Source organism: Poromitra crassiceps, assembly GCF_964638095.1.
Source record: "Poromitra crassiceps genome assembly, chromosome: 5".
NCBI lineage: Eukaryota > Metazoa > Chordata > Actinopteri > Beryciformes > Melamphaidae > Poromitra > Poromitra crassiceps.
The window spans coordinates 22,420,914-22,436,766 of record NC_139642.1 but is presented as its reverse complement, the minus strand read 5'-3'; the positions used below and the strand labels follow the sequence as shown (position 1 = coordinate 22,436,766).

The 15,853-nt window shown below is 46.0% G+C and overlaps 1 protein-coding gene across 1 annotated transcript in view; it reads right to left on the bottom strand.

Annotated features, from left to right (window-relative positions):
• The window catches only part of pde3a (phosphodiesterase 3A, cGMP-inhibited), a gene marked incomplete at its 3' end in the record, with an annotated part of 89,066 nt that extends 74,517 nt beyond the window's left edge, over positions 1-14,549 (bottom strand). Inside the window, exon 1 of the mRNA XM_083637452.1 lies at positions 14,045-14,549. Within this exon, the coding sequence (XP_083493578.1) occupies positions 14,045-14,122 (78 nt within the window). The 5' untranslated portion in view covers positions 14,123-14,549. The remainder of the gene's footprint in view (positions 1-14,044) is intronic.
• Positions 14,550-15,853: the final 1,304 nt, after the last annotated feature.

The window sequence follows — 15,853 nt, the reverse complement described above, 5'->3', positions numbered from 1 at the left end:
GTTAAAACGCACATTCCAGGGATATCGTATTTACAGCAGCGATAATGGCACGCGCATCCGAGAGCTTGGTTGTCAGGGGTCGCACTTCGGAGATTCCAGGCCGACGTGCTGCACTCTCCGCTCGGCAACACGAAGGCAGCTGGCTGCCTGCGGCTCGCTGAGCTCCACTCCTCCCGTCAAAAGGCTCTTCCCGAGGAGAGCGCCACAACACACTGAATCCCACTCGATTTGGAGGCGGAACACGCCAGGATTGGCCAAAGCCCAATCCAGTCCCCAGAATTGTCAAATAAAATCATCGACATGATACTATGACCCGCCTCTCAACCTGTCATCTTAGACAAACTATGTTTTCAGTCTGAAACGGACTCGTATGCACGTGACGAACGGGTTCAGTTCGACTTTAAGACTACACAGCAAGAAATGGGGGGGGGGGGGGGGGGGGTTATTTTCAAAATCATCTAAGCTGAATACAAGAATATCTTATTGAACATACTCTGAACTTAACATACGCAGGACAGTGAAAATGAATTTCCCTTCCGGGACAAATAAATGAAGTCTAAGTAGTAAAGTAGTAAATTGTATGGAAAAATAATAAATATATTTATATTAGCTTGTACAGCCATTTGATCTTATATTCATAGTATTCCCATGACATCACAAGCATTTTTCTACCAATATGGCGCTACAATACACACAGCTCATTGGCTGGTTGTGTCACTTGATTGTAATCACCTGTTAATTGATCACAATCACCTGCTATTTTCCTACCAAGATGGTCGTGTGGTGATGACGTAACAGAATACTATCAATTGGACATAGAGGATGATGGAATTTTGAGTTATCAATCATCATCATAAAAGGGAGTAAGTAAGTGGGCTCTGTTTGTCTGCTTGTTTGTTTCAATTTTTGGCCCACATTGGATGATGTCATCAGTGGCGCCATTTCAGCAAGGTACGCGCCGCGGTGTGTGTGTGTGTGGGGGGGGGGGGGGGTGAAGGAGGGGTTTCCCCCCTCTCACAGATCATAGGGGTCTTGGGAGTGTATTACTCATGTCTACATGTGTTTTGTAGATTTGGAAAACAACTGTGACTGTGTTCCCCAACGTGTCCTGCGGGAGGAGCTGACACTTTCAGTCTGTACACATGGAGAAAGAGTTTTGTTCACATTCACAGAATTCACTGGTGTTCAGGGGTGTGGGACTCTGAGGGGTGCACCTTGTCCGCCTGTCCTGTTTCTTTATAGCCGTTTTCCCACATGCGCTTTGTACCGCTAAATGACCGGAACGTGGTCTAATGCCTGCATGTGTGAAAGTTGTCGTGCGGTACCAGTCAGAAGAGCGGTATGCGCGATAACAGGCGCAAGTGTAGAACGGGTCCAGTCATTTGCCGGCATGGGCGAGGTGTACACACGTTGCTTAATGTTCCAGCGCGCATAATCTAATCATTCGCGCACATTAAAGCAAACTGGTGAAATGATCTTGTGATCTCTCCTCTCTGCTGCCTGCTCGCTCTCTGGCCACAGTCGTTCAGTCCTCCTCCTTCAGTCACAGGCACAGCCCGACAGGGACACAGACGAAGCAAATGCACGAAGCGAAATGTGGAAGTATTTTGCTTACGTTGCCTACAGCGAAGGCAAGCCCGGACACATCAAACGAAGCCAGTCTGTAAAAAGTGCTTCAACGCGACGCAGGTGAACGGATAAACAAGCAAACTTATTTCACCATCAAGAGTTTTGCCGACACGTCACTCCCCACCCGCTCTGCAGTGCCGCCCCGCCCCCCAACATACAGGCAATTTCGCTGCTAGATTCCCATATGCGAGAGTGAAAGTGTGAAGGGAAATGTCCGATATTGACTTACAGGTAATTTTCCGGTACGCATGTGGGAAAACGGCTTATGATACTGGATGTGGGACTCTGAGGGGTGCACCTTGTCCCCCTGTCCTGTTTCTTTATGATACTGGGGGAAAGACTTCCGAGGTGCAGCCGGAGTGTCCAGTTCATTTGACTGTAGGGTGGCTTCTCTGGAGTTCCATATGTGTCATCATCATGCACGATGGCGGGAGCAAAATAGGTGTGTGTGTTATATTTGCAAAAGCGTCGACAAGCAAACGGAGTGCAACTGCTGTGGTAAAAGCCTCGTAATAAGGTATAAATAAATGTTCAAAATGTGAAAACTATAAAAAGTGTAAGGTGGAAATGGAAATGGAAAAATAGAAAACAAGCTGGTTCAGTGAACTTTTTTTTTTTTTAACTCACTGCATTGGAATCTGCTTTGGAAACTAGGGCCTATATAGAGTAGAGTATAGAGTACCGCATGAAAACATGGCTGATGACGCTTCAGGCTCGTACTGTAGGTGTAAAAGGCTATGGGATTTTTGTATGGCAATTTCGGTTAAATGTATGAAATAAGGTCTGTGGTTAACAACAAAAGTTTATGAAACAGTGAAGTTTTTGTGTTCAGCAGGATAATCTTCACAAATGAGGAACACTGTTATGACTTTTGAAGCCTTTTCTGAAAATCGTGTTAGAAAACACACATTTATGCTTCAAAAGTCATAAAAGTGTTCCTTATTTGTGCAGATGATCTTGCTGAACACAAAGTGTGTCATAAACACAGTTGCCTCTTCCCCCTACGAACCAGCAGCGCCGGGACTTCTGGGTAAGCCTACAAAAATAGCTCATCCCTGCGGTATTTCATACAAAAAATCTCCCAAACCAATTATTCTAAACATCAGAAGTACCGGTAAGTAACATTGTACCCTCTTAGCTAGCATTTCACGGTCCACTTCTCCAGCATTACAATAACTAGTTGAGACAGAATTTGAAATAGACGAGGGACATCAGGGTCTCTGTTGAAACAGAGGTGGCGCTCTCAGTCATGTTCTCCTGTCAAAAACACAGTACGCTTTGTGAAGGTGTCTCTTCATTACTGTGTGAGGAAACCCGTGGACCTGTTGGCTCTCAACACAGACCACCACTGGCAATTAGCTGCTGTACGGACGTCATCAACGTGTGTCTGCAACGTGTGTGTGTGTGAGAGAGAGAGAGAGAGAGAGAGAGAGAGAGAGAGAGAGAGAGAGAGAGAGAGTGTGTGTGTGTGTGTGTGTGTGTATGTGTGTGTGTGTGTGTGTGTGTGTGTGTGTGTGTGTGTGTGTGTGTGTGTGTGTGTGTGTGTGTGTGTGTGTGTGTGTGTGTGTGTGTGTGTGTGTGTGTGAGAGCGTGTGTGTATTATGAAGGATAATGGAAGGGAAAAACACTCCCAGATGCATGTGATGCAATTATGCCCAGTATTATCTGATTGGCTAATCTACAGGCAGACTGGAGGCGTCCAAGACAAACACACTGTCGGCAGACTGTTGACCAAGTACAAACCACGAGGAAACACACACACACACACACACACACACACACACACACACACACACACACACACCTGTATGCGAGCATGTGCTCACCCATGCGTAAGATATATATAGGAAAATGCCAAGCAGAAAGACTGTGGTGAAAGTATCAACTATCGGTTTTATAAAGGGGTACAAACATGAGTTATGTGTGTGTGTGCTGTGGATGTATTTTGTGTGTGTGTGTGTGTGTGTGTGTGTGTGTGTGTGTGTGTGTGTGTGTGTGTGTGTGTGTGTGTGTGTGTGTGTGTGTGTGTGTGTGTGTGTGTGTGTGTGTGTGTGTGGGCGGGGGGGGGGGGGGCTTTCGCATTATATATCCACGAGGAATTAATTATTGATTTTAAACCAAGACCTACTGTAGCATCATACATGGTGTTGATGTTGAGATTGTGGACACATAAAAATATCTAGTAAAAGTTGTTTGACTCTCAACTAGGGCTGTGCATCTTCACTGGCCTCACGATTCGATTCGATTCGATTACGATTCATCTGTCAACGATTCGATTCGATTCGATTCCACGATGCGTCACGATGCAGTATCACACCCTCAATTTTCTGTATTATTACTGCACATGGCTACTTTTTCATCAATTAATAGAGGGTATGCATGTGATGTCACAGAGGCAGAAGTCACTGTGGGGTCACGCCCACTGAGTCACAGCAAGACTGAGCTTGAATGCAGTAATCAGCCTAGATAACTGACACCTGCTGCTCAGGGAGGAACTTGACACTCATTTTGACACTCATTCCCGATTGAGAGGGCGTGTTCCAGTGGGTGTGCATACCCTCTAAGCAGTCAGATAAATATCAAGTCCCTTTTTTAGTTAGAAAGTGCTTTAAAATCTGAATGTCAACAGAAATTTTGATTATTATTAAAAAAATAATAATAATCGATTTTTGACATTTGTGAATCGATGCAGAATCATGCACGTCTGCATCGCGTTGCATCTTATAATCGATTATTTTTGACACCCCTACTCTCAACTCAGGTTCGAGGCAAACACAGAGTCGATTGCCAACCGTGGCCAACAGAGAATCCACTTAATGCCAAAGCTCAACTCCTTTAATAATGTCTGGGACACCATCCTTTGCTAAAAAAATTATGTCATGTTTGAGAGGACAATTAAGAACCATATAGCAGCCTGGCCTGGTGGCCTGTCCTCCTGTGCTCAGAAGGTCACAGGTTGCACTCACTGTTAGCCTAAAGGTCCTGTGCTCAGAAGGTCACAGGTTGTACTGACTGTTAGCCTAAAGGTCCTGTGCTCAGAAGGTCACATGTTGCACTGACTGTTAGCCTAAAGGTCCTGTGCTGAGAGAAGGTCACATGTTGCACTGACTGTTAGTCTAAATGTCCTGTGCTCAGAAGGTCACAGGTTGCACTGACTGTTAGCCTAAAGGTCCTGTGCTGAGAGAAGGTCACAGGTTGTACTGACTGTTAGCCTAAAGGTCCTGTGCTGAGAGAAGGTCACAGGTTGTACTGACTGTTAGCCTAAAGGTCCTGTGCTCAGAAGGTCACAGGTTGCACTCACTGTTAGCCTAAAGGTCCTGTGCTCAGAAGGTCACAGGTTGCACTCACTGTTAGCCTAAAGGTCCTGTGCTCAGAAGGTCACAGGTTGTACTGACTGTTAGCCTAAAGGTCCTGTGCTGAGAGAAGGTCACAGGTTGTACTGACTGTTAGCCTAAAGGTCCTGTGCTGAGAGAAGGTCACAGGTTGTACTGACTGTTAGCCTAAAGGTCCTGTGCTGAGAAGGTCACATGTTGTACTGACTGTTAGCCTAAAGGTCCTGTGCTGAGAGAAGGTCACAGGTTGTACTGACTGTTAGCCTAAAGGTCCTGTGCTGAGAAGGTCACATGTTGTACTGACTGTTAGCCTAAAGGTCCTGTGCTGAGAAGGTCACATGTTGCACTGACTGTTAGCCTAAAGGTCCTGTGCTGAGAAGGTCACATGTTGCACTGACTGTTAGCCTAAAGGTCCTGTGCTGAGAAGGTCACATGTTGCACTGACTGTTAGCCTAAAGGTCCTGTGCTGAGAAGGTCACATGTTGCACTGACTGTTAGCCTAAAGGTCCTGTGCTGAGAGAAGGTCACAGGTTGTACTGACTGTTAGCCTAAAGGTCCTGTGCTGAGAAGGTCACATGTTGCACTGACTGTTAGCCTAAAGGTCCTGTGCTGAGAAGGTCACATGTTGCACTGACTGTTAGCCTAAAGGTCCTGTGCTGAGAGAAGGTCACAGGTTGCACTGACTGTTAGCCTAAAGGTCCTGTGCTGAGAAGGTCACATGTTGCACTGACTGTTAGCCTAAAGGTCCTGTGCTGAGAAGGTCACATGTTGCACTGACTGTTAGCCTAAAGGTCCTGTGCTGAGAAGGTCACATGTTGCACTGACTGTTAGCCTAAAGGTCCTGTGCTGAGAAGGTCACATGTTGCACTGACTGTTAGCCTAAAGGTCCTGTGCTGAGAGAAGGTCACAGGTTGCACTGACTGTTAGCCTAAAGGTCCTGTGCTGAGAAGGTCACATGTTGCACTGACTGTTAGCCTAAAGGTCCTGTGCTGAGAAGGTCACATGTTGCACTGACTGTTAGCCTAAAGGTCCTGTGCTGAGAAGGTCACATGTTGCACTGACTGTTAGCCTAAAGGTCCTGTGCTGAGAAGGTCACATGTTGCACTGACTGTTAGCCTAAAGGTCCTGTGCTGAGAAGGTCACATGTTGTACTGACTGTTAGCCTAAAGGTCCTGTGCTGAGAAGGTCACATGTTGCACTGACTGTTAGCCTAAAGGTTGGAGACAGGCTTGTGACTGAAAAGTCATGGCGGCCGGTTCTGATCTCCCAGTGAGCTGGGAGAGCTGAAGGGTAAGTGCAAGATGGGCAGCTGCCAGGTACTGTATGCAACTGTGAATCAAGGGCAAAGCTATGAAGTGGAATAAATGTCAGCCTTTTCTGCATAACCAGAATTTCACTAAATCCTGTGAACGTTTCACAGCTCAAATTGACAAAGTGGTCGTAACAGTAAAACAGAACGCAGTCACAGAAGCACAACGCTTTAGAGCAGTGTTTCTCAACTGGTGGGTCGCGACCCAAAGGTGGGTCGCGCCGCCGGGCCGTTTTGATTGGGTCGCGGACATTGGCCAAAAAAAATAAAAAATAAAAAAATCATATTACATTTGAGTTAAATTCAGATTATTGAAACTGGATTAGCCTGACCAGTTTTACTTGTTTAACAAGCTGAAGCATATGCTCTGCCTGTAATTCAAGAGAAGTCTGGCTTTTCATTTCATATTTAATTTTAGTTCAATTCAGATGATTGAAACTGGATTAGCATGGCCCCAGTTTAATTAAAAGTTATGACCAGTTTAACTAAAAAGCATATAGCCTGCCTGTGATTCAAGAAAAGTCTGCCTTTTTATTTCATATTAGTTAAATTCAGACTATCGAAACTGGATTAGCATGACCAGGTTAACTTGTTTTATTATTATTATTAACTTGTTTAAAAACATATAGGCATGCTATTCAAGATAAGTCTGCCTTTTATTTCATATTTCATACAGTTCAAATAAGACTTTCTGAGCATGACCAGTTTGACTTGTTTAAATTTAAAAACATATAGGCCTGTAATTCAAGTCTGCCTTATTTCAATTGGTTTTTAGCCCTAGTTGCACTTCTGTTGCACTTTTCTGTTCATTTGAGGTTCATAACAGTGCATGAAGGCATTGTGTATTAAATTAATGCGCTATTTTCTGTGCTATAGACGGTTTTCACCAGAGCGCAACCCCACAGCACTTCCTTTTTCTCAGCATTCGGCAAACTGCAGAAATATTCACTCGACATCGTTACTTTTGTTTTCGCTGCACAGCTGTATAGACGGTTTTCACGGAATGGTCAGTCCTGCACTTGAATGTTTTTTTTTCTTTTATGTCCATAGCAAACACTGCAACAGGAAGTGAGCGGGGGTTCAATTTAGAATGTTTTTGTTGTCAAGTTAAAACCGTCTATAAATTTGAGTGGTTTAAAAAAAATCTGAAATTTGGGTCGCGACTTCATGACAAGGAAAATAGTGGGTCCTGAGGCTACACCAGTTGAGAACCACTGCTTTATAGAGTCCTCTCCTGCGGGTCATGCATTACACGGATGGGAGTCCTGTATTTACTGTAGTGCCAGGAGGGAGCGAGGAACGCAGAGAGACAGATGTATGCTAGCTGCTGCTGCTGCCCCCTGCTCGGGCCAATCCCCCCCCATCATCACCCCCGCAACTCAGCCCCCCTCCCCCCCGTCACGCCCCCATCTGCCCCAGCATATTTTGGAGCTAAAACACACCATTGAGCACAGCAACAAGGCAATCCTTGTCAAAGGGCACCAAACCTCATCTAGACAGCCAGCAGGGAAGCCACTGTGTGTGTGTGTGTGTGTGTGTGTGTGTGTGTGTGTGTGTGTGTGTGTGTGTGTGTGTGTGTGTGTGTGTGTGTGTGTGTGTGTGTGTGTGTGTGCGTACGTGCGTGCATGTGTGTGTGTATGTGTGTGCGTGTGTGTGCATGTGTGTGTACAGTGGTGTCCAGGCCAGGTTAAAATAATTTGCTGCTGCCTTTCAGCAGTGAGGTATGAGGCTGCTTCACTCTCACACACACTTTTGCTCTCTCTCTCTCTCTCTCTCTCTCTCTCTCTCTCTTGGCCTCTGCCTCTACTCCACAGTGTCTCTCTCTCTCTCTCTCTCTCTCTCTCATATTCACATTATATGGAGACAAACTCACACAAGCATGCAGACAATCCCTGTCACACAAACATAATGTGTTTGTGTGTGTGTGTGTGTGTGTGTGTGTGTGTGTGTGTGTGTGTGTGTGTGTGTGTGTGTGTGTGTGTGTGTGTGTGTGTGTGTGTGTGTGTGTGAGAGAGAGTTGAAACTAAGATTTGCTGGGGATGGTGAGGAGAAGAGGGCGAGTGAGAGGAGGTTTGCTGCCAAGCAGCACAAGTGTTGATGGTAAGAGGACGACTATCCGCTCCCTCTGTTCAGCCTCACCGCTGGCATTCTAAACACACCACGGGTCTGCGCTCTCACATTCACTCACTCTCTGTCACACACACACACACACACACACACACACACGAACGCACACACACACACACACACACACACACACACACACACACACACACACACACACACACACACACACACACACACACACACACGGTCTATTTGATTGCTTGGAGCTTGATACAGCTTGTGCTTAATGTCAGTGTCTGTCTCTCTCTCTCTCTCTCTCTACAAAAATAAAAAATAAACGAATAAAATAAAGTATCAATAATTAGAACACGCTAGCAGGGTAACCCAACGTAAAAGGGATGAGGACAATATCTCATTGTGTTATATCTATTGATGAAATGAAATAAGGACATTCTCAACAGCCTCCTGGATATAGTGAGATAGCACAGCTTTGCCACACTGATCACAGCCAATCAGAGTCTCTGTCACTCTGGCAGCCGGAGACGTCGACGCGTCCCCCTGGAAATGCATGTGCGTCACCCAGAGGACATGGACGTCTCCTTCAGAATGTGTCCCAAACTCTCTCCTCTCTCTCCATCCCTCTCTGACACAGATATATGAGATGAGATGATTCATATGTTACGCAACGCCATATAGCCTTATTCAAGGTCTGACCTCCATGTTTTAAAGGGCCAAAAGACTATTCTTATTAAGTTTTCAACTAAATTTGCGTTAACTAATTCTATATACAATGTGACAAGGTTATAATGACCTGTAGCTTTAGCTTAGCATGATACAAACTTATGTATTTATTGCTGGCTACTATTTTCCCCGTCTGCGTATGGATGAGAAAAGTGACTGCATGATTTTTTAATGAATGGATTTCGTGTAACAGAGAGAGCAAAATGTGCAGACTAACAACGAATAACAAAAACACTTGGTCATATGCTTTTTCTTTTTTAAGATCCTATTTGTGTCTGTTGATATCCTGTACAGAGCGGGTTATGTTTCGATTGAATGTGACCCAAAAACCACGAGCAAATTCCCCCCTGAATCCCTGTTCCACAGAGACCCTCTGAAAGACAAACAACTTCTGTCACTTGCAGGAGCGAGTCTCTCTGCAGCCTGGACCCGCTCCAGAACCATCACACATGGATTAGAATTGATAGGGAAAAAACACCCTGGCTCTAATATCAAAAATGTATATCAAATATTCAACATACTAATATATCAACCTCTCAGCACAATAAGGGTGTATAATGCGTATGTTCTACATGACATTACAATCATAAGAAAAGAAGAGACTTTTGGACAGGCCATGGAGCAGAGCAGGTAGGAGTGAGTGGCTGTCTTGCCTCTGGGCCTGGCAGCTTGCTTCATAAATACTTCACAGCCAACCCCCACTCCTCTCAGGTACAACTGCACTCTGGAGGTCATATCAGCTACAGCATGGAGAAACTGTATTAACAAACTGTGTGTGTGTGTGTGTGTGTGTGTGTGTGTGTGTGTGTGTGTGTGTGTGTGTGTGTGTGTGTGTGTGTGTCTGTGAAAGCGCGCGTGTGTGTGTGTGTGTGTGTGTGTGTGTGTGTGTGTGTGTGTGTGTGTGTGTGTGTGTGTGTGTGTGTGTGGGAATGCGTGCGCGTGTACGTGAGTGCCTTTTCCTCGTGATATCATGAATATTTGAACTTCGATACTGCCAAAATGAAGAATAGCCTGAAACAGGGAAATCTAACGCATAGTCGCACACAAAGTCACACAACGGGCCACAAGCGGGCGCTGCTTTATTTTTGGTGGGTTATGAACTGAAATGATAGAAAGAGAGGGAGGAAGCGAGGGAGGAAGGGAGGGAGGGAGCGAGAGTGATTGAGTGAAGGAGAGAGAGAGAGAGAGAGAGCGAGAGAGAGAGAGCTACGAGTGCCTTCTCTCAATTGATCGCTGCACCGGCTTTTGGAAAATAACCTTCTATATTAGAAACCCTGCTAAAAGTCAAGAGCATTAAAACTAATGGCCCAGACAATCCAATCATTTGCGAACATTCAAGTGTCTGTGATGAAAAACATCTTAACGTATTACTTTGGAACGCAAAGTGATCTTTTTTTTAGTATTTGCAGCACATTTTCCCTGCGTCCCTCTTTCCCTCTGTCTGTACCCTTGCTTCCTAGACGTCCAGGTCTGTCTCGAGCGTCGTGCACAAAGCACACAGCGAGGACGGGCAAGACGAGCAGAGGACACGCTGTCCGCACGCACGCAGCATAGACACTGCGGAGCGCGTCATCATTCAGAAGCCACGCCCAAAACGGGGGGAAACTGAAACCCGCCCTCCAATCCTGGCGTTCTCCTATGTCACGTGCATGGTTGCACCAAAAGATCCTATATACAGAAGATGAACACTCCAACTTACTTCCTTGACAGCTAGATCCACATTTTTCTTCTCGCCAATTCTCAGTGGCTTCCTTGTTTTGCTCAGGAGTAGAAAAAAACTTTAACTGGAGATTTTTTTTTACATTTGTTGTGTGCGCAGGCAGCCCACCACACAACAGCTTTTAGCTATGTTTAATTCAAGGAAAATGACGCTGGTGTGTGGAAATGAACGGAGCGATTTCCCCCGTGATGGACGTGACCTATTTCATGCAGTGTCTCTATCCGGTCAAATGGGAGGTCTTTTGACGTCCAAACCAAAGCCGCCATTCTGAAGTGCTGTGAGAGCGAGGGGGGGGGGGGGGGGGGGGGAGAGACGGCGGTCCAATTTGTCAACACTCCTGTCACCGTGTTCCAGAGATGGGTAATGGTGCCGTTCTAATAGTACAGATTGTCCACTAACTCAGGGTTCCCTGGATACCGATTAGCGATGTACAATCAAGCATCTGGGAGGGGAGGGGAGGGGAGGGGAGGGGAGGGCAGGACGGCTGATGTGGGATCAGTCCCAGCTTCCAGGTGGACGAATGGGATTGTGAGATTGCGACTGAATCGCCATCACTTACACACACACACACACACACACACACACACACACACACACACACACACACACACACACACACACACACACACACACACACACACACACACACACACACACACACACACACACACACACACACTGACCGAGTGCCTCGGATCAAGTGCACTTTCCATGGAAACAGCAATTTGAGGCTTCTTGGGGAAAAAGGTGAAATGCATGATGGGGATGGAGATGACACAATCATAGCACTAACAGTCTGGCTTTACACCTTCAAATTGGTTTCACACTCCACCTTGATCATAGGAGATGTGAGAGTGACGCTAACAGAGAGAACCGTTGTGTAGTCAAGTCAAGTCAAGTTTATTTATATAGCCCTAATTCACAAGCATGTCCCAGAGGGCTTCACAGAGAATATGTCTAGCTAATTCTAGCTGACACAACAGTAGCAAATTACAGTAGTAATGATAACACATTGAACGATTGATAGAGAAATAGAGAAAATATAGTCAAGGCTATACTACACAGTATGTAAGTAGTACACACAGTAGGGATGGGTGAGAGTACCCCGGGTACTCGAGTTACTCGTTCATAACGTTACTATTCGAGGAACATTTCTGCCGTTTGGGTATTTGCACTTTAACAACGCAGCCGGGGGGAAATCCCCAATGCAAACTAGTAGACGCATGATTCTCCATAACGCAGGCCTGATCCAACTCATTCAAAACGTTGCACTAGTTTACTAAGCTGCTTGACTCCATTGTCGTTTCCCATAACGTTAGCCACAACAACCAATACTGTATGGACAAAGAATCACTTCTTGGCAGAGTCACCTTTTGGCGATCACTATTTAGCAGCCAACGTTAATCACTTGTTTGCAGTTAGTCACTTTTTGGCAGAACTGAACTGAAATGACCATTCGAGGCACTCTGGTCTAGGGATTAAATGATAACGGGTTTGAATGATAGCGTGATAAAATTCGTTATGATAACTGTGATAAAATGTGTGTGTAACCGTGATCAGCAGCGTTATCAAATAATTCCACTCTGGGACCTGTTTTCACTTTTTTGCATTTTCAGGCCCCAAGAATGCGGTTGCTGTGTAAATGGAAGGCACTAACGCAAAGGAAAAGTTTGCTGTTTTATGCAGGGAGCGTTGCCATGTAAACAGGGCCTGAAGGAGAGTAATGAACCACTTTCTCACTGCAATCAAGCCATGCCATTCTGTTTCCTTTGCCTCTGCTCTCTCCAAGTCTATGAAGCAGATCAGGGAAAAGTTGCCAAATGAGGAAAAACGCCAATTTAAACACGTTGAATTATGCTACTTATTTAGCTAAAAGTACAACAACAACCACAACAACAACAAAGCTGACAGCGAGAAGTGTATGATGACACACGCTCAGTCTTTCTTCCCTCTGCTCGTCACTAGAGGGCATGAGCACAATGGGAGGCAGAGACTACAAGAGAAGCAGCTTGAGTTAGTGATGCTATTGCTGTTATATATTCTGTAAGTCATCTTGTGGGAATAGCTTCAGTATAGGCTAAAAAATAATTCAGCAATCAAACCTCTATCAGCCAGAACATATTTACCAGGTCAATCTATCTGAATGTAACAGAGGCAACAAAACAGACAGAGAAGTGCTGCTGGCTGATGGAACCAGACCAGAACCCAGTGCAGTAGCCTCGTATAGAGCATACAGTATATATCTCATTGCCTGGGTGTTTTTGGGGAAAAAAGTGATTTCCAAAAAGGGGTCCTGGGACCTCAAGGGATCCTTAACGGGTCAACATGAGGAGTAGTTCAATTTCACTTTTATTTAATTCACTACTAGATCCTCTTGATCTGATCCTGATCTTCACCCCACCGACATACGAGATCATAACTAATAACAGAAATCTGTGGCACGATCAAATTACAATTTTGGTCCATTGGTGATTGATTGGTGGTCTAATGTTATATATTTTCCGGGGTCACTGACATGAGAAAGTTTGGGAATCTCTGCACGTCACTGGCCAGCACCATGAGATGAGAGCAGACATGCGAGTGTATGCCACACACACACACACACACAAGACACACACACACACACACACACACACACACACACACACACACACACACACACACACACACACACAAGAAACACAAGACACACACACACACACACACACACCCACACACAGCCCTACCAAATCCACTGACCACCACATAGGGTAAGTGGATCGTCCATTTGCTTATCAGCAATACAAACACAGTCATGCACAATGACGATGACCAAATTAGCAGCAGAAGAACTAAGGTAAACAGCATGTGTTTGCAGAGTGGAGAAGATGTTGCCTTTAACAACACTTGTGGGCTTAAATCGAGAATGTCAGGAAGGACTTAACTTGCAAGTTACCAATGAAATCAAAGTGGTGATGATGATGCTGATGATGATGATGATGATGATGATGGATTATAGTGCTGTCATTGTTATTGTTATTAATGTAAGATATAGGCATAACTTCCTATTTATAAAAAAAAGGAAACAGGCTACTTTAAAGATGAGATTAGATGATGTTAACGTTACAGTAGCCTATTACAATACAGTAAAAAGGTTCAGGCCTGCCTGCTCTAGGCTAATTAAGGGTCGAGCGGAGCAAAACGAACAGAAACCATCTTAACATGCAAAACTTCAAAAATGCCCAAAGTTGGACGTGTCTGACTGACCTGGTCCCGCGGAATGCAGGGCAGCGAAGTCCTGCGGTGGGGCTTGCTGCTGTTGCTCGAAGAAGTATGATGAGCCATCACTTCCGAGGCCGATATGGAGCTGGACCTCCGTCTCCTTTTGAAGACCGGGATGTCCTCCTCCTCCTTCGCCCCGGTCACAGAGCCACAGCACCCCGTCACGCTGGTCCCTGAGGCCGGCAGGAGCCGGTCAGCATACCGCGGCGCAAGCAACACCCCGAGCAGCCCCAGCAGGTACGCCAGGTAGCCGGGTCTCCAGCAGCTTCCGCGCTCTGCTGCTCAGAGAGACGAGGGAGACGGCCCGGAGGATGCTGATGATGAAGACGATGATGATGGTGATGGACACTCCCTGACCCAGGCGCACGACCAGCAGAGAGAGCCCCGCTGGCCAGGCAGCCGAGGACCACCAGGGTGGCGGACGGGGAGGGAGGGACAGCAGCTGCTCCTCGCGGCCGCGCAGGAGGCACTCCGCCGCGGCTTTGCCCAGGTGGCACGTCGCTAAAACAGGAACACCACGGTACGTACGGGTGAGCACCCCGCAGCGAATCAGATACAGCCCGAGCCAGAAGAAGAAGGCACATACGAGTGTGTGAAGACGGGAGAGACGAGGAGGGACCACGCAGTCAGGAGCAGCTCCATGCACGCGCCCGGCAGACTATTCTTTTGGTCGTCGCTGCTGCTGCTGCTGCCTGTAACATCCCAGTCGAGCGCGAGGATAACGGAGACGGGGGCCACGCGGCAGAACGCAGACAACACTCCTCCTCGGTGAGTCCATGTCACGGCAAGTCTCAGCCAGCACGAGGATGTCCACCCGTCCCCCTTTTAGGGCGGACAGTCCGGTTTTTAGATGCCCTGTCCGCCCACCGACGCAGCCTTGAGACGAACGCTCATTTGTCCTTTTGAGATCATCCAAAAAAAAAGAAGGATAAGACATCACTCACGTAAGACATTGACATCACTCACGTCTTGTAGTTTGGGGCCAGTTCTATTGAACGTGAATGATGTCTTATCCTTCTTTTTTTTAGGGTCCTTGATGTCAAGGAAATGTGTGACAGGCGGGACAGGCAGCGTGTACTTGACAGGCAGCTGAGAATGAAGTTTACTGGACTGGACAGTTATAGACCCTTTTCACGCGGCCATTTTGTGTCGAAAAGGCAGGTTAAACACAGGTGCAAGCAAAACACTATGAGGGTTTCCAATTTCCATGATTGGAAGTTGGAAACCCTCATTAGTGTTTTGCTTGCACCTGTGTTTAACCTGCCTTTTCGACACAAAATGGCCCCAGTGAAAAGGGTCTATTGATGACAGCTGGTTAATTTCACATGATTGAATTAAAGCTAGCCGGCCAGCTAACTTATAGCTTTGTGTACTTCCTTCATCGAGAGAGACAAAAATGTAAAGACTCTGTCAATCACAACTTTAATTGGGAAGGGAGGATAAAGGAGCCAGAGAGACAAAAGAGAGATGGAGAGAGCAGCAGGTAGGCTACTGCACTTTTCACATGACTCATGATACAGGATTACGGTATTTAGCGTTATGTCACTGCTCAACAAAAACAATGTAAACTAATTGCCACATCAGAGATGTTCTTAGTTAGCTACAGTTACAGTTAGGCTCAATTAACAACACAAACGCAGCATAATTATTGTGATAGCCTATAGATCAGAGGTGCCCAAAGTCTTTCCTATGAAGGGCCATAATTAATCTCTGGGTCGATGGCCATGGGCCAAAAATAAATGTTACATGAAGACATGTGATTCAAATCCAATATTATGCAAACTCAACCACAAA